This window comes from Anas platyrhynchos, chromosome 2, assembly GCF_047663525.1.
Source record: "Anas platyrhynchos isolate ZD024472 breed Pekin duck chromosome 2, IASCAAS_PekinDuck_T2T, whole genome shotgun sequence".
Lineage (NCBI taxonomy): Eukaryota > Metazoa > Chordata > Aves > Anseriformes > Anatidae > Anas > Anas platyrhynchos.
In genome coordinates, this window is record NC_092588.1 from 149,570,792 (window position 1) to 149,596,521 (window position 25,730).

At 34.1% G+C, this 25,730-nt stretch overlaps 1 protein-coding gene across 2 annotated transcripts in view; it reads left to right on the plus strand.

The window, feature by feature from the left end:
• The window catches only part of NCAPG2 (non-SMC condensin II complex subunit G2), a 44,713-nt gene that overhangs the window by 12,404 nt on the left and 6,579 nt on the right, over positions 1–25,730 (plus strand). For both annotated transcript variants that reach the window (XM_038175156.2, XM_072033830.1), the window contains exons 8-27: positions 796–865; positions 1,350–1,436; positions 4,568–4,663; positions 8,156–8,281; positions 8,732–8,911; positions 9,767–9,919; positions 12,853–13,075; positions 14,176–14,291; positions 14,755–14,928; positions 16,128–16,198; positions 16,461–16,614; positions 16,766–16,939; positions 17,412–17,528; positions 17,660–17,803; positions 19,503–19,602; positions 20,367–20,551; positions 21,338–21,481; positions 22,038–22,141; positions 23,813–23,910; positions 24,332–24,434. In XM_038175156.2, coding sequence (XP_038031084.1) covers positions 796–865; positions 1,350–1,436; positions 4,568–4,663; positions 8,156–8,281; positions 8,732–8,911; positions 9,767–9,919; positions 12,853–13,075; positions 14,176–14,291; positions 14,755–14,928; positions 16,128–16,198; positions 16,461–16,614; positions 16,766–16,939; positions 17,412–17,528; positions 17,660–17,803; positions 19,503–19,602; positions 20,367–20,551; positions 21,338–21,481; positions 22,038–22,141; positions 23,813–23,910; positions 24,332–24,434 — 2,619 coding nt within the window. The remainder of the gene's footprint in view (positions 1–795; positions 866–1,349; positions 1,437–4,567; positions 4,664–8,155; positions 8,282–8,731; positions 8,912–9,766; positions 9,920–12,852; positions 13,076–14,175; positions 14,292–14,754; positions 14,929–16,127; positions 16,199–16,460; positions 16,615–16,765; positions 16,940–17,411; positions 17,529–17,659; positions 17,804–19,502; positions 19,603–20,366; positions 20,552–21,337; positions 21,482–22,037; positions 22,142–23,812; positions 23,911–24,331; positions 24,435–25,730) is intronic.

A 25,730-nucleotide genomic window follows, 5' to 3' on the forward strand; every position in this document is an offset into this window, starting at 1 on the left:
GCTTGGCTAAAATTTTTTTTGTCTCAAGCTAAAAAACCTAGTATGTTGATTAAAAAATATATCAGCATCCAGAGACCTTCAAATCTGCTGAATATAAGTACTGTATTGTTTCAACAATTTCATTTAATTGTCGCTTTGTACATGCCTGTATATACAATTATAGGTGTAGTAAAGTGCTTTTTTAGCAATAGCTAAAGCAAATGATTTTTACTTAAAATGCACTGCATTACTTGCAAAGTTGGTGTTAGAGAACTGCAGGTCTGTTCCTGCTTCTGCAAGATGTTGTTATTTTTCCTGTTAACAACCTCTGATTTAGTATGGTAAGATTCTAACGAGAGATGGTCTAAATAAGAAATAACTTGTAGGATCATAGCCTGAGAACTTGATTGATGGGTGAAAAGCATGGATTTTTTTCCTTTGATTATTCAGAGAAATGTTACATAGGTTATTCTTTGAATTAAAATCAGAGGTTTTCTAATGCTTTCAGTTAAAATAATTTGTGTATGCATTTGTAAACAAGTTAAGGCATTCATTAAGAGATTAAATTATCTGTGCTGAATTTTGACTTTCCTACTGTAAGCAATTTTTTTATGAGTGTTTGAGTTCATTAATTGACAATTAACTTTGTTTTTCTGTAATTATCAGTGTAGACTTTCAAGATATTTACTTCCTCTAAAAGTAATGTTGATTCACAGAATTAAGAATAGTAATGGTACTAAGCAAAAACTTTGTTATTACTTTTATGAGGTGTACGTAGGATGCTTGTTTGACAGTGTTTCCCATATGTTAATGCAGGTCCTTAATGGAATACATTTCAGAAGTTTACTTCAGAGCATGGAAGAAGGTGTCAGGAGAAGCTTTAAAGGTATTACTGTGCTTGAAATTTTGTTTGGATAACTCTATTTTAACATGGGGAAATTATATGAATTTTCAACCTAGGAAAGGTTCCTAAGCAAGCCTTGAGGAGTACTTTCCATAAGGAAATGGCCTCTTCTACATTGCCAAGGAATAAGCAAGTCATGCTATGAATGTTTGGCCACTGTGATTGGCTTGGTTGTACTTAAGCTTCTTTAATTCTGCTGCTGAAATGTTGTTTTATACAACTATGCACGTTAATGTATTTTTTTTTGTAAATGTAGGAGTTACATGAGTTACTGAAGCATTTACTCAGTGTGTGCTGGGCTACATATTTGATATCTTAAATATTTACCAAGTTTTTGTAGATTTCCATGGGAATGATCAAAAGTGTAATTACAGCATCACAGCAAAGCCCCAGTCAAATTTCCACTCCACTGCTTATTACTGTTTTCTTGTGTGTTAACAGTAGCATGTATGTGTTTTTACTGTAGATACTTGAACATAATTGTATTCAGGATTTCATGCATCATGGAATTCATCTTCCCAGGAGCTCTTCTGTTCATTCTAAAGTTAGAGAGGTAAGATCCTGTAAAGCATGACATGATCTAGTAGCATCAAACTCAGATCATAAGCATAAAGCAGAAATTTTCCATTTCCTACTGAAATACTGTACCGGATCTGTCTGGGAGAACAGCCACATATGCACAGCCACATATGATGCTGTGGTTTGGTTGTTCTAAAACAGTGAACACACACCCAAGTTTTAGCTGTTGCTGAGCAGTGCTTGCATGCTGTCCAGGCTGTCTTTTTTCCCAACTCTGTCTCCCTAGCAAGTAGGCTGAGGGTGAGCAAGAAGTTGGAAGGGGACACAGCTGACCCAAATTGACCAGAGGTCTATTACATTCCCTGTAGTGCCGTGCTCAGCAATAAGAACTGAGGGAAGGGGGATTTTGAGGAGGTAGTAGCCATTGCTTGGAGACTGGCAGGGCATTGGTCTGGTAGTGGAAAGTGAGTGATCGCATTGGCATCACTTTTTTTCTTTTCTGAATCCCTCTTTCATTCACTTATTAAACTGTCTTTATCTCGACCCACAAGTGTTCTTACTTTTGTTCTTTTCCTCATTGCACCAGGAGGGGAGTGAGTGGGCAGTTGTGTAGTGCTTAGCTGGAGACTGGGTCAACCCACAGTACTTACCTGAAAAGTAGTATCTGTCTTTCAGAATATTATTAGAACAAATTTTAAGAGGAATTTGCTTATAGTTTGGCAACAGATTTCCCTGTGAAAGTTGAATAAGTAGCTTTTAAAGACAAGGCACTCATATCTGATCTATACCTTCTCGCTTCCTGTGCTTTCCCCCAAATATGTAGAAGCTAGAGTGTACAGTATGTGCAGTAAACAGCTTGATATACCAGTATATTTATCCTATCTCATATCTAGTGGGTTCCCTTGTCCTCTGACCCAATGTATTTCAGGTAAATATAGCAAGCTAGCATAAGCATCCGATGTTTTATCATTACAAGACATGTTCAGCTGTTAAGGCACAGAAGTGTAGGCGTTAACTAACGTATCTGTTACCAACTATTGGTAGCATTGTATCAAGAAAACATACAAGTCTGTGTGCCACAGTTTTTTTCCCCTACTGTTGGTTAGCATTATGCTAGTGATGTTGTGTAAAAAGGCAAAAAGGGACTAAGTATGTGGTCCAGCAAGCGTAACCAGTTTTGGTTGCCCCCAGGGAAATGAAATGCCTAATAATTTGAGAGCAAAAACTGTTTTAAACAGTTTTACAGACTCTGTAAGGTCTTTCATTCACAGTAAGCTGTGACTATCCCTTCCATGAATTTGACTTGTTGATGCTCTTGTTTCAAAATTATTTACAGAACGTGCTTTTTTTTTTTTTTTTAAACTTCATGTTTTTATTATTAGCCAGTACTTGGAATACAGTGCTCAGAATTACTGTATTTGTTTTTTGCTTTTGATCTAAACTAAAACATTACAGAAACAACAGACTATTTTATATATATGTAACTATATATATAAATAACAGAGATTATTACTTAAAAATATATATAACAACAGAGAATGAGTGCCCATTCAGCAACTTCATAGTCTGTTGGTGAGTAGGAGCTCAGTGAGTATTTTTCAGGAACTTAAGCCAGAATGCTTACTTTTATCTAAGGTTATCAACGTTCAGTGGTAACGCCAAATCCACATACGAGCAGGGGGAAGTCCTGTTTCCCTACCGTGTTTAGTCATGGCTACACAGCTCTGCCCAGAATTGCTTCTTTTGCAATGTTGATGCAGTGAAAATAGTTTTTCATTTTCTAGTATAAGTTCCAGATTTTTCCAAGAATATGAAAATAAAGTCATGTCAAAAGCTATATTGGGAATGTATGGTATTAAACAAACAGGTTTTACAAAGTTCAAGGTTAGAATTTTGATGGAGTAGGATTTTGACAGGGTGTTTCATTTTATTGAGAATCAGAGAAGCATATGATCTGGAAAGAGGACGGTGATGTAAATAAATGCCTTGAATTGTAGGGGTGGTCACGAGTCTTGGAATAAATTTGTAATGATGCCCATTCTTTTTCAGTATGCAAGAATTTAATTTAAAATGATCCCGTTAGAGTACAGTAGTTCCTGTAACAAATAATAGCACCAACAAAATACAGTTATTCGCTTGAACAATGTTTAGGCTACGTTATTGAAAGAACAGTAGATTTACAAAAAAAACAAAAAGGGGGGGGCAACAGGTCCAACCCTCCATCATGAATTTAAATTTCTGATTATAAAAAGTCTGTCAAATACCTGACGTTCGCTGTTCTCCTAATGAAATCTATTGCAATACAGTAGTGATTTGCCATTAATTCTGGCATGATTAGATTAGTCTTTCTTGAATACAAATTATAGTCACGTAGCCTCTTGTAAATAACATCATGTCTTTACTTAAATTCATCTGAAAGTCAGGAAAAAGTATTCTTCCACTATAGCATTGTTTCTGTAAAACTGATTCACAGACTTCTCAGTCTAGCTGTAGTTGGGATTACCTGAATTAGTCAGGCTTGACACTGAAAGGGCCTTCTTTTCAAAACGCCCAGTGTATGCATATCATACAAACATACCAAACTACATGATGTCCTTTTTCCCTGGTCTTCTACTTTACTTCTTTGCCTGCATAGTTTAGGTATAGTAGCGGTTTAGGTAACTAAGCACTGTGGTACTTCTTGATTTTCATCAGTGCCTATATGTTTATTACATCTGTAGATTTTTATTTGGATAATTCTATTTAACAAATAGCATTTCTTAACATAGAAATGGGTTTGTTTATTTGCAGTTGATAATTACATTGTTGCAACGTATTTCTGCCAGTTAGTTTAAACAAATTACAAGTTTTTTACTTTAATAAAAAAAAAAGGTTGCAGCAAAGTTGACTCTGTAGCCATGCTTGCCATTCTTATGTGTAGATCTCTATACAGGCTTATTGAATCAATAAATAATGGTGTTTACTAGATTTATTTTTTTTATGATTTTTGTGACTAATAAAATATAGGGTCAGTTGATGTGTCTAGTTATATCATGTCCCTTACTTAGTATGGAAAATTCATTGGTCTTAAGTAAACGATGAGGTAACTCCTCACCACTGCACACTCCCTTTCTTAAATGTATATAGCAGTGCACAAAATATTTGTGGTCTTTTTGTTTTTGTCAGATGCTGAGTTACTTTCATAAACAAAGTAAAGTTCGCCAAGGAGTTGAAGAAATGCTCTATCGATTGTACCAACCTATCCTTTGGAGAGCACTGAGGGTAATTATCCTTTTCAGAATATAAGGCTACCTTTCTCCAGCTATCAAGTTTTGGATCCCTCCCATGTGTCTGTTTTTAATATTATACGTGTGTGTGTATATATTTTATATATATATGTATATAAAACATATATTAATGTTATATGTGTATATATATATATATATATATATACACATACATAATTTTCATACTACTAATGGTTCCATCACTAGAACAAAGGCTTTTTAGTTTGTTTGTCTTTTTTTGTTGTTATTTTTTTCCCTGTTGTGTTTTACATTGACAGCTTCTATGTAAGGAATAAAGAACTTTTAACTGAGAAGTTAACAGACGTATCAAGTAGGTCATAGAGAATTTGCTTTAATATGGCAAAATAGTCCAACTATTGTGAACATAGACTTCAAAAAGGTACAGGGAGGATCTTCAAAAATTGAATACAGCAATTATATGAATCATGTAATGATTCAGTACAAGGAAAGATTCTGCATTCCAGATGATTCAATACCGTACTTGTGATAGGTGAAAGGAAATATTATGTGACTGAACATCAAAATTTGGGTGTTGATTTTTGGTTAGGCCTCTGTCTTGCTTTTGTATAGCTAATATTTCTCATAGTGCTGCCGAAGTATTTACCATTTTTAGAGAACCATTGCTGTGACTCAGAAACACCAGTGCTTTAAGATACAGAACTTAGACTGGAAGCTTATAGTTGTTCCTAGTAGTGTGGATTCCTCTCCCAAGCTTGAAATGTCAGTTTAATTTTAGATAACCAGTTTGATGCTCCTATTTTAGCCAGTGTATAAACCCCTAATTTAATATAGTGAGGAACAAATCTTGTTCTGGAACACTGGTTATATAAAAGAAAGAACTCATAAAGGGGCCTCTTTACCACTCCTTCTTGCAAAAAGAACTTCAGTTGTAACAATAAGTGTTCTAGAGCTGTTCATTTTGAAACTACTTGTATTCCTCTCTAAGCCTTTAAACTGAGAATGGATGTTTGTTATACATATTTGTTTTTCCTAATTGTTTGTTTTGCAGATACTTAGGACAAGCTTACTTTGTGGCTTTTATTTACACGCATTTATAGCCTTTATGCAACCTTAATATACCTTTTTGTAATATAAACCCTTATGTAACTTCTTCATTTGTATTCACATGTTTATTATGAAAAGTAATCCTTACGTGCAAAGATAGCAGAAACAGTTGTGCAGTGGTTGGTTGTTCTTTAACTAGAAAGTGTATGTTTATTGTGAGATAAGTAGTGATTAAGCTATTTTGTAACAAACTCAAAAAATCAAGAACTGTTCCTCCAGGAAGTCAAGCTGTTCAAGAAAGTGATTTCTTTAAAGGGGTGTTTTTAATTTTTTTTTTTTATCATCATACACTTTAAAACTAACTGACTGGTGAAAAATACTGTTTTAAATAATGGGAAGTGAATTTCAGGAGTTGTAAGATCAGATGAAACTCACAAGAAAGCTCTGAAAACAAACTGAACAAAAAATGAAAATGCTGCTTAAAAAGATTCTGTCAGTTCTTCAAAGTAGTACGGGCATAGACGTAAAGATTAAAAAAAAAAAAATCACTTGAATAACTGAAGGCTCCTCTTAAGTTGAAGAGTCACTGTGACATAAAATAGTCCTAGGTTCTACACAGGATCTACACTATTAAATTGAAGGCATTTTTTCTATTAGGAACTTGAATATGCAAGGACATTAGGGATAAATTCCAATTAATTGAAGGAAGGAATTTAAAATGTGGATACCCAGTTCAGAATTAAAATGAGCTTAATGGAATTCAGTGTGATGTAGTTTATCAAAACTTACTTTTTGGAATGGTCATGGTAGACAGTATCTAGCTTGTTTTTTTGTTTTTTTTTTTTTAAAAAAAAAAGGAGGGTTTAAGTTCAGTTTCATATGAAATATTAGGGTAAAGAACTATTTCACCCTTAATTCACATACTAACTTGTTCCTCACTAGAAATCCTCAATACAGACAAGCTTGTAGTTGAAAGATTTTCTGCATCTTTATAGGACTTTATTAAGATTTATCATCTTTCCACTTTTAGCCTGTTTATATTATCCATGATAAAATCAAGTAAAGCACAAATCCTTAACTAAATAATGTATAGATGGACTTTACTTGGACAGTATTAAATTTAGAATTGCTCTTAATTTTGTTGGCCTTTTAAAACTTTGTTGGCTTTTTTCTTTTTTTTCTACCTGGAGATGAGACAACTCCCTCTGCACCCCCAATGAGGATCAATTCAGAAGAGAAATAGAAAATAATTTATAAATAAAGTAATTGTGATTTCCTGGTTTTACTTGGCATTAACTTCTTTAGTTCTAAATATTACATGGTTATACTTTTTTTTTTCTCATCCCTGCCTTTTGTCTGAATATTCTTATGACAAGGGAGGAAGAAAATTGAATAATTATAGCAGGACGTTCCCTGAACTATCTAGTATCTTGTTCCAAAGATTAAGCCTACTTTGCTTGTTTCATAAGATTCTATGTATGCTTTTTTTTTTTTTTAATTGGACCCAAAATCTGAACAGAATTTTTCCTTCTCTCTTGCTTCTAAGAGAAGTGAGCACAGGCTTTTATCAAAGACTACTGTCTTTGATAAATAAAATATTCTCTTGTAGTTATATTTCAGGTTTCTTCCTGAGATGCACTGAGTTTCATCTTTTTCTTCATTTCCTTGACTGCTTGGTGTTTACTACTCTTTATGAGCCCACAGGGCCAATTATTTTTCACCAGTTGTCTAAATATACAGTTATTTCATTTTTCTTTACATTTGGGGCTCTACAGCCAGCAAAACATGTAGTGTAACACCCTGAAAATGGTTACAAATGGTAAAATGTCTGAGAGTTATGAGGCTTGCTTTAGAATTTTGATGAGCTGACTGCAACTCAAAAAACACAGTCCTACTACTTACGTGCATAGATGCAGAACTGAATATATTTACATTGGATAAGTTATCATCTAGGCTTGTTGGTACTTAGTTTCTGAATGCTGTTTTCTTGAAGAAATAGGCTTGAGCTTTTCAATTAAATTACCTTGCTCTGTGTAAACTTAATAGTTAAAGCTTTGCTTGAATTGCAGATTCCTGTATTCCAAAGAGCAGCTTTAAGTATGCCCAAGTATGTGTGTCAGGTGACCAAGAGAAATCCTAACTGCTTTTAATTTATTCAGCATTACAGAAAGCAGAAGGGCTCATGACTCTTCAGGATCATTAAAGTTGATAATGTTTTGAGAGCTTATTGTACTACTAGCTTGGGATTTACTGAATGGGTAGAAATGTAAAGTGCAAAAAAATCATGTTACTATAACTTCTTCCATATATATAAAAGCTAATCTCTTCCGCCTACTTCATTAGAAATACGTGATTGCCAGAAGTGTTTAGAGAGCCATATTTCCTAGGGTATGCTTTTTAATACTAATAATTTGGTAATACTGTACTTACCAAAAATATACTTTTTCCTTCATTCTAACAGGCTAGAAACTCAGAAGTTCGATCAAATGCAGCATTTTTGTTTATTGATGCTTTTCCTATTCGTGATCCTAGTTTTAATGTTGAAGAGATGGACAACGAAATACAGAAACAATTTGAAGAACTTTTTGTAAGTTTTAATTAAGCTGAAATGCTGAAAACTAACTAAAATTAAGCATTGATAAAATTAAAATGTATGGAATTTTAGGATAGTATTCACAGGGAAATACTGAGATGCAGAAAATACAAAATTAGGCTAATATTTTAATTTTCTGTAATATGTTGACAACAGACAACGTTGTACCATTTTTGACTCTGAAAAGGAAATATTTGGCATTGTTACTCATTAACCTGTGAATGAAGAATGCTCTTGAAAGACTAGATGCATGAGTAATGATGGTGATCCTTACTTAACCTAGGATTGGTGGAGAGTGCTTTACATTTATTTAATAAGGATTCAATAGAAGTTTAGTACTGTATTAATAAATATTTCTGAAAAGAAGTAAAGAAAAATAATCTGTCATATAGCAGCGGATTTGCAATAATGCATGTACTCACATTTTTCTTTTGGTTGTTACAGAATCTCTTAGAAGATCCTTATCCAGTTGTCCGTTCTACAGGGATACTTGGAGTTAGTCAGATAACATCCAAATACTGGGAGATGATTCCTCCACCAATTGTTGCTGATCTTTTAAAAAAAATAATTATAGAGCTGGCATGTGATGTAACATCTGCTGATGTTCGATGCTCTGTTTTTAAAGTAAGTCTTTTTTCTAGATGTAAAATCATGATTGTCGTTTCTACATTTCACCTGGAGCAAAGGTTTCTAGGATAGGCCACTTTTAGTCAAGGATGCTGCTTATTCAGCAAAATGACAGATGCAATAAAGTTCCTAGTACAAGCAAATTCTGCGCACGTTTTATAAGTCACATAAGACCAAACAAAATGTTTTCTAGAATGGTGACTGGCTTTATGAATCCCAATCACTTTGCATTTCTAGTCTGATATTCTTTGTATGTTGTTTGGACCTGGTAACTTCATCGTTTTAGCTATTAGAAGTTATGCTTAGTATGCAGGTCAGTTCTGGTACATTTCTGCGTCACTAGTTTTAACATATCCCTAGAGAAACTCCCAAAGTTGTATTTCCACTTAAAATTTTGTGCATGTGTCAATTAATTGTTAATTTGGAGCTATCTTTGTGTTAATCCACACTTACTCCACTACAGCGGAGCTTTATACTGAATAAACAGAAAGTGCTGAGTCAAAAGGAGCTCAGCAAATAAAGACTAATTATTAATCTGAAATCAGCAGAGTTTAGGGAGCTATTATTGCTGCCACAGAAAGTATTTGACATTGTGTCCTTAGAAGGCAAGACTATGGCCTCAGCATAGATCTGAAGCTGCTTCACTTGAAATGAGCTCACAGAACATGGTTCGCTGGAAATTTGATGTACCTTTTGTTAAAGAATACAACAGGAAAAATATGCATGCACAGGATGCCCCTGCATAATTTAACCTTAGAAGTGTCATGGTCCAGTTCAGCAATTTTTAGCTACATCTTTTTTGTAAATCTACTCTTTAAAATTTGTATTTAGCATAATGATTTTTTCTTGCAGTGCCTACCGATAACTTTGGACAACAAACTAAGTCACCCATTACTGGAGCAGCTCTTGCCAGCACTTAAACTCAGCCTTCATGACAATTCAGAGAAAGTGCGAGTGGCCTTTGTTGATATGCTGCTGAAAATCAAAGCTACTAAGGCAGCTAAGGTAGGATAAGTGTTGCTTCATAGGTAGCAGACAGGAAATAAAATCAAAGTATTTATTTTAATAATAACTGTACCTTTGAGACTACTGCAGTCATCATTGAAAGAAAAAAATACATATTTAATGTAGTAACACTCTTAATTTCAGGTTTTCCCTTCCTTATATCATTAAGCATGTAACTGATAGTTTATTTCTAAGACTTGTGGATTCTGTTGCTATTAATCTGTCTTAAAGCATCCATTTTAAAGATTGCGATCCAAATGTAAGTGGTAGTATGGAAGTACTTCTTATTAATGATTTTGTGAATTCTACTGAAATTATGGTGTTCATGAAGAATCCTTTAAAAATGATATATCGATTTTTTTATTTTTTATTTTTTATTTTTTTACTTTTTTTTTTAATTGAGGCTGCTCCTGATGAACTTGCAAGCTCTCTACAGTTGTTCCTCTAGGATGAGATAACCATAGGTGATAATGCTGTGTCTGGATATCGCTGTGGCAAAGATTTTGTAGACATAGTGGAAAAGTTGGCTTCTTGATTGAGCCAAATAAACTCTTGTTCTCTTCTCTCCCACATTTTTTCGCTTGTTCTGGATTATTATTATTTGGAGTAGGTCCAGCAGACTTCTCTGTGCTTACTACTTTTTACTCAGTGGTGGTATCGCAACAATTCCACAATATTGTTTTCTCAGGGAGTTTGTCTTCCCTGCCCTCTTGTGGCCGTGCCATGGTAGGACAGTCAGAACAGCCACAGCTGCTTAGCTCAAGGCAGGACTCTTTCACCTAAAATGCTTGATGCCTTTACTGAATTGCTTTCTTACTTTTTATTTACCTATTTTTATAATTTTTATTTGCCTTTTGTGGGTGGGCACATCCTCCAGCATTTTGTTTCCTTTCATAGAGATTTTAAACAGCTGTGTTCTGCCGTGGACTCTTATTATATAGGGCAATAATCTCTGCTGTTAATCACACAGAATCACAGAATTTCTAGGTTGGAAGAGACCTCAAGATCATTGAAATGGTTTACTAGCGTCAATTTTATATTTTATTTTAATTATGGTTTTGTCTCTCGTTGAGCCTAGTTATTAGGAAGTGCCTCTCTTGTTCTATGCAAATGCATGCTGTAGTCATGTGTATGAATCTCTGTTGTTCGTGACAGAATTAACCTTTGAATAAATGCTCCGTCTGTCAGAATTTTAAGGCTTCAATACTCCAGAAACACATCCCCCCAGAACATGAGAATTACCTACTTGCCACATGTGTGCATTCCAGCTTTGATCACAAGACCTCAGAGACATTATATTAAGACGAGACCACCTCAGTACCTTCCAAATTTCCCCAAATAGGCCCAAAACACAGGATAAAGGGGAGGCCATTTCAGAATAGAGGGTTTTCAGCTTTTTGTTTGCTGGCTTTGGTTTACAATAAGGATGTAAATGCACAGTGGCAGATAGTGAATTTTAAGTCTGCAGACTTTGCTTTTATAATGTCAGCTTGCTGATCCAAGTAGGATTTAAAGGACTGACATCTACAGTCACAATTTGATCCATTAGTATCAGTTATCAGATCATAAGATCAGATTCTATTTTTATAGTAAAATAGTATTTTTTTAACCTGTATAGTAAAATATGAACAAGCTTAATTTTAAGTTATATTCAATCTCAAAGATGCGCTAAATAAAATTTTTATGTTGTTGATTTGTGTATAGTCTTTTCAAAACACAGAAAGGAAGTCTTGTGCTTCTGTTAAATGTATAAGAAATTCTTGTTTAAAAGTTATTTCTCATTCAGTGTGAAAGTTCAAGCAAACAATTTTTTTGGCTTTCCTGAATTATTATGAATATACCATAAAACACAGAGGAAAAATATAATTTGCAACTGCAGGTGTAAAAGTATTAGGGACTTTTTCTTAGTTGTTATTTGTTCTTCAGGCATATTGGAAAACTTCCATCCACTCTGCTTTGTTTTTACATAGTAAAAGACTTGTGTCTTCTAAAAAAGAAAAAGGGATCAGGTTTATGTATTAAAAAAATTACAGTAAATGTTTGTTTTGTCACTAACTTGCTATTTATTTAAAACCTGTAATGTACATCTCTCTGAAGTCCTGAGATTACTTCAGTGTGTATTCCAAGCACTTTCTTTTTATGGTAATTTTAGTAGAAATGCCCATAGTTAGGAATCTCAAGGGAATTAGCTGCTGCAGCTATTTTTACTCAAGAGTATAATAATATTTTTCAATGCCAAGAAATCCTAAATTGTGGTTTTAGGGAGTTTTTTGGGTCGCTTTTTTTTTATGTGGAAGTGCACAGTATAACTAATTCAAGATATTTTCACAAAAGTGGCAAATGTGAGTAGTGTTATGGCTCGCATAACAAGTTGTTTGTTCTTTTTGAATTTCATAGCCTTCAATTACTGCTTTACAAATAAGCTAGAACTCTGCTAATGGTGGGGATGCAATGAACATTTGGGATACCTTTTGGAAAGGGTCTTGCTTTATACAGGTTTCTAGGGAGCATGACATACTTTTAAGTCCTTTGGTCCTACTTTGTTCCATGCTGAAAATACAAAACATGACATATAACAACAAACAATTATCTTTTGTGGTGATATCTTTTTAGAATAAATAATTCCTTCCCATATATGTGAAATTCAATTAGCTTTTCAGTTGTGTTGAGCTGGAATTGCCTGAACTAGGATTTTACCTGTCTATCAGAGGTACCAGGAGTTTTAGAGGAGCATCAGGACAAGAAAGTAGCATTGTTAAAGCACTACACGACTTGAAGTATATCCTGGTATTTTGGTAAAATTAAAAATACTTACGCTTTTCAGGTAAATGCTATTCATATTTGTTGAGAATTTTGATGCAGACTACAGTAAATGTGACTGTTTTCCTTTTTCTTTTTCCAGTTACTTTAATGTATTTTCTCATTTTTTAAAGTTTTGGAAAATCTGTCCTATGGAGCATCTTCTGGCTCGCCTTGAAGTTGATTCACGGCCTGTGTCACGACGCATAGTGAACCTCTTATTCAACTCTTTCTTCCCCATTAACCAGCCTGAGTATGTGTGGTGTGAGCGCTGTGTTACTTTAATCCAGATGAATTCGGCAGCAGCTAGAAAGTTCTATCAGTATGCTTATGAATATACTGCCCCCACCAATATAGGTAAGGCACAAACCATTTGGAAATACCAAAACCACACAATGTAATTGCTTTTCAAAATTTCTTACCTCACACTGACGCATTGTTGGTAGCTCTTTTGGGGTTTAGTATATTACTTCATATGTCTTTGTGTTTTTGACACCAGCAATAAACTCTGACAACTGTCATAAGCCTTTTCTACAGTAAACTTTTTGTTTTTGCTCTTCGATGTTGTACTGTGTGCATAACCAATATTGTTATTTGGTGTCTCTTTCCATTTCTCCTTCCATGTACCGTAAAACTGTCTAAATCAATATATATTTATCATGCAAAAACAGTGAAGTAAAATAGCTGATGTCTCGGGGGATTTGAGATCTCTATGTAGAAGTTTCTATAAGAAGTGAGAAATATTTATGTCTGATAATCTGATACTCTTAAGGCTTTCAGTGACAAATATATGTACTGTAGAGATTTTATAAAAGTGTTATTGAACCAAGTAAGATTGGGAAAAAAGATGTTTCAGATGAATTTTGGTGCTATAAAAACACAGTAGTCAGCATGGGGTGACTTGGGTAAAATAAAGCCATTGCCCCTTGACTGATCATATTACTGTAGTAGGGTACTTTTGAAATACCCTGTTATGGTATTTCAGCTTGTCATACTTTCACCAGAGTAAGCATAACCTTTTCACTTAGATCTAAAGATGAGATCCGCATTAAGCAGTGCAATCGTTTGGCTACTGTGTCTTTTATAAATAATTGGGATGTACATTGGAAGAAATGGGGTTTTAGACATCATTCATTAAATTAATAGCTCTGCCAGATGAACGTAGGAGTTGTGGGAGCTTCCTCTGATCCTGATTTGACTTTTTTTTGAGTAGACATTTTTAACAATGAAATTAAAGAACCTTGTGATAATGTTGCCATTTCTTTATATTTGAGTATATAAAATTTTTGTCCATTTTTCCATTTTTGTTTACCAGGAAATTTGACATCTTTTTTTCCAGCTCTTTCTGGTTCTGTTACCTGCTTTTCAGAACCTAGCATTGTACTTAGAAGCATTTACTAACAATGTTCTTCAGGAATAGTAGAGATCTCATTTATTCTTCTTATACTTAAATGTAGCTAAACTGATGCTAACAATTCGGCGCTGCTTAAATGCCTGTATCCAGAAAGCAACAAAAGAGAGTCTTCATGATGATGATGATGAAGATGAAGAAACTGAGAAGGAGAGCATAAGTGTAAGAAAGTCCACTTTATGCTAAGTTTTGGTATCTTTGTGGTGCTTAATTTCAGATATAGGCAGTTAATGATATGACAGAAATCTGAAGAAAAGCAATTGAACATCTGTGGAATTAGAAGGGGAAAACCACTATCATGGGGTTTTCATGCCCTGCAAAAACAGAAACTTGGTGAAGTGTGTAGAATAAGATAGACGGAATGTGGCGTATACTCGAATATTTCTTTAATTCCACTATTTAAAATAAGTTTGCTAGATTTTGCAATTAAATATTTTCCCCAAAAATAATGTAGTAAGATGAATAGAGTTAGAGGTTATGAATGAATCATGGAGTTGCTATTTTTGCAATAAACACCACACCTTTATGAAATGAATGCAAATTTTCAATGTTTTTGAAACCTTATTTTAACAAATTTGTATTTTAGTATATAATAGGTAACATCATTTGAGTGTTTTTATTTCAGATGTTCAATGATGTGTTATCAGTAAATGATGTGGCAAGCATGGCCAGTTTATTGGAGATTGTAGTAATTCTCTGGAGAAGTATTCGCAAAGCACTAGATCACAATGAAGGTGCCAAAGATTATGCCATCAGAAAATTTGCTTCGGTACTTCCTGAGTATTTAAAAGTATTTAAGGCAAGTCTCCTTGATGGATTTAATTGTTCTTGTGTTATTCTTAAGATTGGGATATTTTGACATTGGCTAATATCATCATCCTGTAGTGCATTTGGAAGCCTGGTCTAGTGGAAGTGTTTGTTTTTTTTTGCTTACGGCTTTTGCAGTGAAGTTTACTGAGTTATGCTGGTTGTTATACTTAGCAACATTCAAGTCAGTTTTAGATAATCAGGGAGTGGAAAACAGTTCAGTTCTACATAATATTCTGCAGTACAGATAGACCAAATATCTTTCTACCCTGAAAGCATTTGGAAGTTGTCAAATCTTTTCTGCTGGAGGATGTAACATCCCTCTTGATAGGTACTGATGAGCAGACAAGATATCCAGCTTTAGCAAGTGACTTCTTGACTTTGATGTGAGTAAGCAGCTTGGATCCAAAAAGACTCGTCATCAGGGGCTTATTTTCTAAAAGACTACAGATTGAGGCAAAACGTCTCTTTCCTGAAAAGCTAGATATTTTTTTTAAACACATTATTTTTAAAAATAATCTTTAAAAGGTTTCAGCTCTTCAAATGTCTAAATAGGTAATAATTTCATTTGATTGTATTCATAAAGCTTGGACAACAGATACACTATTTTTATTTTGAAAAGTTTCTCACATAGACTGGCTTTTATGTAATGTAATTGAGACTATGTAGCGGTCTATACTTTGTATTATAATGTGCTGTAACAACCTGTAGTGTATTTCTACGTTACTATTACTATTTAAGCACCTTTTTTTTTTTTTTTTTTTACAGTTGCCTTTAAAAAAAATTCTGATTTGAATGAATACTTGTTTGAGGCACTAGTTACTTGAGAAGAGTTAGGTGGTGTCATAATTGTGAAATTAAATAACAGCTGCTTCTTGGAAAAGTGTAAGCTAGAGCTGTTATTTCTTTTGCAATGGTTTATTATCTAATGGAGCCATAATTTTTGGTGGTTGTTCTGATAGTTTGTTGGAAAGCTAAATGATAAAATAGTTGAGAATTGATCTCCAACAATATGAATCAGAAGTTTCAGACTGTGAGCCATGTGTTGTTAGGATTTTTTTTCCACTTCCATTTATAATGAAAAGAATAAAATCTTCAGTTTGAGATAATTTAATCATAATGAGTACTCTCTTTAATTTTCCATGTATGACAGTACACATACATCATATCATGCACTTTTTTGTATTGTAGGATGACCGTTGCATGACTCCGTTGGTTATTCTTGCATCCTTTATGCCCCCTGCTGCTATTCCTACTTTCAGGTACTATCTTTCAATCCAAAATGTGAATGACAAAAACTCTCTTGCTGACTGTTTTTGTTAATTTTTCACAAGCTGACATGTGGAATGACCGTGTTTATAAATTAATCCACTAAATAAATTTGCAGAGTTAGTTAGTAAAATCTATGTGGTATGTTTTTTTGGTATTATATTGATTGATTATCTTTGGGTTATTTCTGCACTAATGGCTGTCAAGCTAACATATCTTTTTCCATTTTTTTTTTTTTTTTTTCCTTCTTCTAAGCTGTGGTGTGATCTCCAAACTCAGAAATGTTGACAGTGGAGCTGATGAAAGCAAATACTCTACCCTGATAGACTGCGTGTGTCACTGGGGACAAGTGGGACACATTATGGAATTAGCCGGTGATTGGTTGTCAGACATGTTAACCCCAAGAAAGGTGTGCATACATCAAGGAGTTATAAGAATACATAAATTTATTGTGCTTTTTTTTTTTTCTTAAGAAAGAGCTTCTTCAATGCTATGTTTTCCTCCTTCAGAATTAAAATACTAACATCATTGTACTGGTTTTGTGCTTCATCCTCATTTAGAGTCTTAAAACATCTGAACGACGAGTACGTATCCATGTAACACAGGAATCAAAGCCAGAATTAGCGCTTGATTACATTGAATATTTACTGACTCATCCTGTTAATCGTGGTTGCCTACTCTCTGCACCTAAAAAGAAGCTGAGCCAGCTTTTCAAAATTTTGAGAGCTGCAAAGGTATTGTACCTTTAAAGAATGCTTATAAAAGAGTGCTTCATATCATAACATATATTGTCTTACTCAAGTTAAACTTCTGCAACAATAAATAAATAAGCTTCACTTCTACCTTCTCCTTTATAAAAAGGTTTTCCTTTTTATTTGTACTTCAGACAAATATTTGAAACTAGAAGTACATTAGTTCAAAATTGTTTATAGGTGGCAGATTTTAACTGCCTTATTGTTTTTAGGTGTCTTCAACTTTTGTGATCTAGTGTTGAGCATTTTAGGAGACCTGACTTTTGCAATGTACAGAATAGTCTGAAAATCCATTCTAGTGTTGCAAAATGAAAGTGAAATTATACCTTTTCATTTTATTGTGTTTTTTTTTTTTTTCTTACTTTAAAATATTTTGTTTATAGTTGTCGAGAAAAAGAGAATAAACGTTTGAAAGGAATTTCTGGAAAATCTAATGTAAACTGTAATATTTCAGGAAGTTCTTGACTCAATTCTGAAAGCAACCGATGCAAGTTCTGTTGGCTGCAATCAAACAACTGCCTTAAGAGCCTTCAGCCTATGTTGCAGGTTGAGTATTCATCTTCAAAACCAGGTATGGTTATATCTTTTCAGAATAACGTTTCGCAGTAGCTGGAGTTACAGCTGGCAGTATAAGGAAATACCAAAAGAATTGAAATTAGAAAAATTATAAACTTCTATTGTGTTTTGTTTATTTTTTTTCAGTTTTCTGAAGACGGAAAAGATTACCTGTCAATTCTGAAGGAGACAGGTGATTGGATAGAAAGTCAAGTTGTACCTTGTTTGCTAGCAACTGATCAAGAGGACAGCATTTCAAAACAGAGTAATGTTTCTCAATTAATTATCCAGGTTAGAGGTCTCTTATTGGATTGACTACAGCTTGATTTATAAGTTGTATATGTGGCAATTTTATGTGGCATAATAAAGTGGAGCTTTTGGATCACAACAGAAGATGACTTAAAGGGCAAGGAAAGTAGTGTGATTGTGAGAGACAGGATTTAGATCTAATAATATTTGCTTGCTTGTTTCTCTCCTTCCTTCCTAAATTTTGCACTTGCTGTCATGGGCAGGGACTCATTGGAGGGTCACTGTATTTAGACTGCTCGTTTGTTGAGACCATATCATGACATTCCAGCATGTCTCTTCGTGTCATGTGGGATTACCAAAGCATTGTAACTCGGTTATTCTTGGTGCCAAGATTTTCCTTTTTCCTTTAGTACAGCCATCAGAGTGTTCCTTCAGTTCCTAGGGACAAAGAAAGGGTTTTGGATCATCCCACAGGCTTTTTGTCTCTTGACAATATTGTTCTGTATTCCTTATCTTCAATTACCCTTCACAGAAAACATTTGATTAGATAACGCTTAAGCTAGTTTTGAATAGTCTTCTGTTATATTTCCCTGATGTATTACTTAACCCAGTGTGGATTTTACCATTGAGCTATGGTTCTTTTCAGATTTTGATCAAGGGAAAGATTTGGACTAACTGTAATTGCAATCCGTGTCCTTGAGTGACTCAACTAACCTGAACATAGGCTGGTTAGAAATTCCCTATCCTGTCTGCATTAGTATTCTAGTCTTACCATGTAACGTGTGTGTCTGTGCAGGAAAATGCTCTTTTGCTATGCCCTTTTTAATTTTGCAATTCAAGATTGTTAGAGAGGTCATAATGTGCCTGGGTAAATGCTCAGTGTCAGTGCCTCTGATCTAGAGCCTGAGTGAAAAAGACAGAGGATTTACTGCTTTTTGAGAAATATTTTTCTGTGGAAGAAAGAGCAAAGTGTTTGGAACAGTCTTTGGAACTCCTGCTTATCAAAGGTTGAGAACATATCTGGTGCACCTACTCTGAGTTACTTTCAAATTTAGTCGAGAACACAGGATCGTGTTAAAAATGGAAGCAAGAAACAAAGGGATGTATTCTTTAACAATAACATTGGTCTGCTCTTATACACTGCATTTGACCTTTTACATGTTATAGCTGGTGTCAAAAATGAAAATGATGCTACTTCTGTATTCCTGTCCATACATAGGAGTGTCCCAGAACATAAAAATATATATCAGGATTTTTATACCTATATAATAACCTTGTGTGGTAGCGCATTTACCACTGGATCCCATCATTTGCATTTTTAAGTACATTTGTCCACTAAGTAGTATTTTTACCTTCAAGAAAGGATAGACAGATGCTTATTCTGCTGGACTGTGGAGCTATGAACTACCTCTGTCGAGGAAAAGCTGATGTCCTGTGAGGCAGGAATTCCTAATACACGTATTACTTTTTCTCTTCTGCAATGTGAAAGTGAAAATGGATAAACACCTATGAGTTTATACGTATTAATCTCTCGTAATAATGTCTCACAAAATGCTAGTACTGTGAAGCTTTCTTTGAAGACTTTCCCCCATCCCATCCCTTATCTAATTTCAATATGTAAAAGATAATTAAACGATTCCTTTGATTTGATATTTTTACTACTTTTAACTACTACTGAACTGTTGCTTTAAACATATATATATTTTTTCTTTCCTGATATATTTTTGCATCTCTTTTCCAGGACTACCTGACAGTGTGTAAAGATCTAATAATGGTTGGCCTTGGAAATCTTAAATTTCAAGCATACCTTTTAGATATAGCACTGGCAGTTATACAAACAGGTATGGTATTTTGTGCTAATGTTAGCATCTCTATACATGCTTAGATTACTTTTTTTGTATTAACAGAACTGTTGCTATTTGCATTTTGGAGTCTGTTTCTCAAAACATGGTATTTACAGATTATGTTAGTATCAATAATCAATGTCAGAAGTAACAGCAGCTTTTCAGAAAACGGAAAACTGCAAGCAGAGAAGCAGTCCAGAGTCAGGGCACTCTTGATAACTAATGTTTCTTACTTACTGTTACATTTTAGTTACTGCTGTTTGATATACAAATTATATACATATACACATTATAGATATATATATATATATATGTTAATAATAAAGGCCAGGCTGGATGGGGCTTTTGGCAGCCTGGTCTGGTGAGATGTGTCCCTGCCTATGGCAGGGGTGTTGGAATTAGATGATCTTTAATATCCCTTCAAACCCAAACCACTCTGTGATTCTGTGTGTAGAACAAAAATTATTATCAGTATGCCTTTGGAGACAACATTGTAGCACTATTTAAGTAGTGCTCCTGAAGAAATCTACAATCTTAATCTCTATGCTTCAATAATTTTTGGCAGGGACACTGGGTTTATGCTTGAAATATTGATTGAACTGTATGAAAATTTCAGCTAAAGGTGCTCAGAAACTAAATGTGTTGTCGAGGCTTGGAAACTATAGCTGTTTATGGTATATAGCAGAGTTTTCATTCTGAGCTTGTACCTGGAGAATCTCTCATAACAATTTTCATACTGTGGTATTCATCTCTTTCTCTAGAGAGAGGTGGCTTTTGTACTCCAGTGTTACTCTGTGTTCTAAAAGAAATTACTGAAGCTTCTTTGACTCAAAACACTGAGACACATGAAGTGGAAAGTCTTCTCCATGCTGTACAGACTGTCTTCCAGAAAATTTTAGAATGTGTCTCATGCAGACTCAAGAAACAGCCGGAAGAAGGGATTCAGGTATTATGCTTAAAATTTTCTACCTACCTCTAGATGAATTCATACTTTTTACTCAAATGTGAAGTGGTGTTACACTTGGGTACTTTGAGGTTATTGTCCCATTCAACATATAATTAGATTTTTGGTTATTTTTTCTAATATTATTCTATGTTTTCTCATTTCCAGTGTGTTTGTTTGTTTTTTTTTTTTCTTAAAACTGTTATTGGTCTTGTAGCAACAGAAAAACTAGTAAAATAAAGAACAAGGCATTCTCTTGCAACTGTTCTTGAACTACCCTAGTACTAGTAGATTATTAACCTTATCTGCAATGAAAATGAATTTTCTCATTCCAGAGCAAAGAATTTAATTGTGTATGTTATGATCTTGGCAGAGGGAAAAAAAAATATACCTATATTATTTATTTGTTTCAGCTTGAATTGTATCAGCTTCAATATAAGGGTCATGTCCCAGAGTTCTTCTGACTGTCCTATCTTCTCAGAAAAGTTAGCTTGTATTTTTTAACAGAGACTATATAGTAGTGAGACAGGTGGATAACTGGCAAATAAGATGATCTGCTTTCCAGGACTTCTGAAAAAAAGTTCTTTTTTGGTTCAACTGTTGTTTTGTTTGTTTCTTTCAAACTTATGAGCAAACTTTCTATGCATTGCTGATTTCCTCTCTGATCCCTGGTGAATGAAATACCACAATAGCTTTCAAGGCGTGATCTGCACTTTGCAGAAAACGGTTTGCTGAAATATTTTAATTATACTCAAGCAATCTCAAACAGCAGTTTTTCTTCTCTTTTAGTTAATTCGCTCTATTCAAATGCCTCTTGGAGAATTCATATATGCAGTCCAGTACTGGCGTTCATCTTGCACAGCAGTTCACCAAGGTGTGCTCTCTACTCTCCTAGATGCAATAGTAGTGGAGATAAATTATGCGTTACAAAAGGTAAAGTTAATGCTGACTCTTTTTTACACTGACTTCTTAATGTTAGAATAACAGAACTGCATTCAGAAAGTGTGTTTTTTCTACTGCAGATGATGATTTTGTGTGTTTTGGCATGGAACAAACAGGAAACTTTACCATTGCCATACTGTTCAGAACCTGATACCAAAAAGACCTAACACAGGGAATCAGGGAATTGCTGTTATCTAGGTTATATTTAGAAATGATGTATGCATACTTAAACTTGGAGACAAAAAAGACATTAATTTCTGTTTAGTGTGCTATGCCTTTACAAATAGTAACTAGTAATAAATATTTCCCTTGGTACAAATGCTATTTATTTGTTTTAGTTTTAGCCTTTCTAATTTAAAATCATTTTGTTAATTTGGACTACGCATTTTTTGGTTTAAGGGTGCTCAAAGAATACGTGTGAATGTTTCTTTAATTATTTAAGGATATGTCTTGGTTAGCATAATCACTGAAGTATAGATTTGCCAGGATATTTTCTGCAAACGTATAGTTCTTAATTTGCAGAAGTTGATTTATTTCTTTTTTTTAGGCTTCCAGTGAAGGAGACTTAACTATACCAAAGACTGTTTCAGACCTTCCACCTCTTTCAAGCAGTTTAATGACCATAATTATGAAGACAGTTAATGTGGTCAGGTAAATGTTTCTCCATTAATTTGTCCAATGCAAAAGCCTTTGACATTACAGAATCCGATGCAAACTTGTAATTTGTGGACAAGCAATTGTTTTGCACCAGATTCTGCAGTGTCTGTTATGTTTTCAGTTACTAATGACTCAGTCTTGTGTATTTTTAATTTCACTTACTTTTAATTTTAATTTTAAATTTTAATTTAAAACTTTTAATTTCAGTCCCCCTACCAGTGATAATATTGTCACTTAGCAGTATCTGACAGTTCAGCAAATGTCCTTTTCTTTAGTAGGAAACTATCTGTGTAGGAACCAATTACTTCCCTCTCTTATATATGTGTATTCCGAAATAGCTTCTTGTTCTGAAATATTCTTATTTTATCTCTGCTTGTAGGCTCTTGTGACTCCTGTGGTGGTAGGCAGCTTGTGATTCCTGTGCTGGGGAGGCAGCTGTGCTGTCTCTGCAGTGAGTCTTATTACAGGTTAATACTATTACAAAGTTCCTTCATGGAACTAAAGACTGTGCTTACTAAAGTAAGCAGTGTGGTAACAAAGTGAAAACTCCAGGCAGAATACTATCAGTCAGCAATTTAAGGGTGATGAAATGGAATTGACACTTGGTCAGTTTATTCCACAATGTTACAATAAAGCTATACAATACACCAGCAGCTTCATGAACACTGATTTCAGAGCTTAAAGTGGTGTCATCGTTCTCTGATCTTTGTAGAAGCTCAAACTTTGCTTCAAAATTTTATTCACTGAATCATTAGTGGAGATTGGTTATTTTGTTAATGACATACTTAAGGGCTCTATTGTGCTGAAATACTAAAAGGAAGAGCCATTAAATTTGAAACTGTCTTGAAAATGTTCACCCTTGAATTTGACTAGAGAAACAGACCACTTTCTTGACTCCGTTCTTTCATTTCTCTTAATATATTCTCCTCAAATATTTATGAAGTTCCCTGGTAATACTATCGTCTCTTGCTAAAAGTGAAGATCTTAAGACGCGTTTTTGCATCTTAACATTTGATTGTATTGTTAGTGTTTATCTCAAGCTTCACAATGAAAAGTTGTTAGTGTGTCCATGCTTTTGATATCTAAAATGTAGTTGGAAAGTGTTTCAGGGCTATATTCAGCTATAAATGTTCTTCAGTGCTGCTTCTGAAATTGGAAACGTTTCCATTTTGTTTCTATGACATACATGTTTTTGACTAAAATATCAACTTAACTCCAGGTTCTAATTAAGCTACAAATAGAAATAGATTTAAGGGCATGAGTTGTTACTAATAATACACTGGAGTCATATAAATATATTTTAAACTTCAGTAGAAATTGAAATTAGAAACTTCACTACAAATTGCATAAGTTAAATTCCAGTAAATCTAGTACCTTTTTCAGATGATCCTTCCTAAAGTACTCCACGAGCTCTTCATTTCTCATAAAAACTTATTCTGTGTACAAATTTTTTCTTCCCAAACAATTTACCATTCTACTAACTCAAATGTTCTTATAGTTCTAGGGGAAGCATGCAATTTTCAGCCACCCAGTAACTATCCTTTATCCTGCATGGTATCTTTAAAGCTATGGTGGCAGGGTAACATAGTCACAAGCTTGTTGTTTTCTGTTCTGTTTTGAGGGAAATATTATTTATTAAGTATATTTCCTTTGTTTTTTCTTTAGGTCATTTTTAAATGAATTAATGGAATGCATTCTCTCCAAAGAAGTTGAAGAGATTTTTAGTCTTACAGCTATGGTCTGCATTGTGATTATAATTAAAGGTCAGTCAAACTCTTTTTGTACAATAATTTTTCTTTTTTTGCTATGCTGCTCTTTAAAAGCCAAGTTCTTATACAATTCAACAGGCGCTTTTCCTCATCCTATTAAGTTACCATTTTTCTAAAGAATTTAAGGACATATCACTTGTACATGATGTTGTTAAGCTTAGGAGTTTCAATCTTTGCAGTGAATTTAAAAATACATCTATCTGCTAATTCATCTGGTCCATCTCCTTATTCTGGTTTGCTGAAACACACAGTAATTAATCCAGGGCAGTGAAAATCTGATGTCATATATGTCATATCTAATCTTTAATTGAAGAATCTTTAGTGTTAAAAAGATAGTCTATGAAAATACACAAGTTTATTTTTTGATAAAGCATTATTTTTGTCCAACTTTTCAACATAATCATATTTCAAATAGGTAAGCACAGAGCTTCACTTCTAAAGGATATTGCACCTGTCATTCAAAGAAAGCTGATAACATACAAGGAAACTGCCACAGAAGAATCTAGCAATACAGAAAGGTAAATGTGCTACGGGAAATGAACACTAAACTCCCCTATACCCTCTCTGCAGTAAATGGCTGTGTTCTATACTTAGGTAATACAGTTGGAGCATTCTGAATGATTGCAAGGTTTAAAATAGTGAGTAAAAATCTTGAGATATTGAGCTCAGCACAGTATTAAATTTCCTGCCAGTACATTTGCTGTGATTGTAATCTTTACATATTTTGGGGTGGATTTTTTTTGCATTTAATTTGAATGCATTATGACTTCATCCTGTTGTATCGTGGATCTCAAACTCAGTTTTGTTTGCAGCAGGTGTAGGACAAACCAAGTAGTCTATTTAAGGTTTCTTATAAGTAGAAGATTTTTCTCATGGCTCTTGGTAGTAGGTGTATCGATGAACACATGCAGATGTTAAACATTTAAGTGAATATAACAGTGACTTTCAAACCTTTCCACAGTTGATTTTATTTTGGTCATTTTTAAAATTTCTGTTTTACATGTGGTTGACTTTTAGATTTTTTGGGATGATTTTTTTGGGTGGTTTCTTGAATGTTATTGACTAAGTTGCATTTGCAAGCATTTATTGCAGACCCGCCTCAGGCAGACAGTTATGAATGATTTAGCCTCAAGTGTTTCAGAATTGTTCAAGTCTAAAATAAAATTTTAACATTTGATCTCTGCCTTGTTTATTGAACTGCCTGTGGAAATAGAAAACATGCGGTGTAGACGTTAAGAAGCACAAACAGACTGAAGAAAAGACTACTGGAATTTAAATAATGTAACACATTTTTAAGTACTTCAGAAACTAAGTTACAGTTCCCTGTGTCTCCTGGTTGGTAGGGTTAGTAACTGAGAAGGGTAGGCACGCTGCAGGAAGGATAACTGATTTCTTTACATAATGTTTTTTTTTCTCTCTCCTACTCTTGAATAACAAAACAGATAACTTATTTTGTGGAAAATAGTTCTCCAAGATATTCAACAAATTGGTATAGGGATAACTAGATAAAGAACCAAATTGGTTATGGACACTCATCCATACCTAAAGGAGCTAGCAATGCACCACGTCCTGAACAGGAGGAGGCCGTTGAAATCAATCAATCAATAAATAATTCATAATTTTATTTAACCATTTCATGAATGGCCCTTCAAACATAAACACACCACATTCTTCTGGTGGATCATTGGCCTGAGGCACGTTGCTTTGTGACAAGACAGAGACCTTCCTCAGCTCTGCTGTGACTGAACTGGTGTCCCTCATTTAAAGTTAATACTAAAGTTATGAGAAGCTACTGTATGAAAAAGCAGGTGATT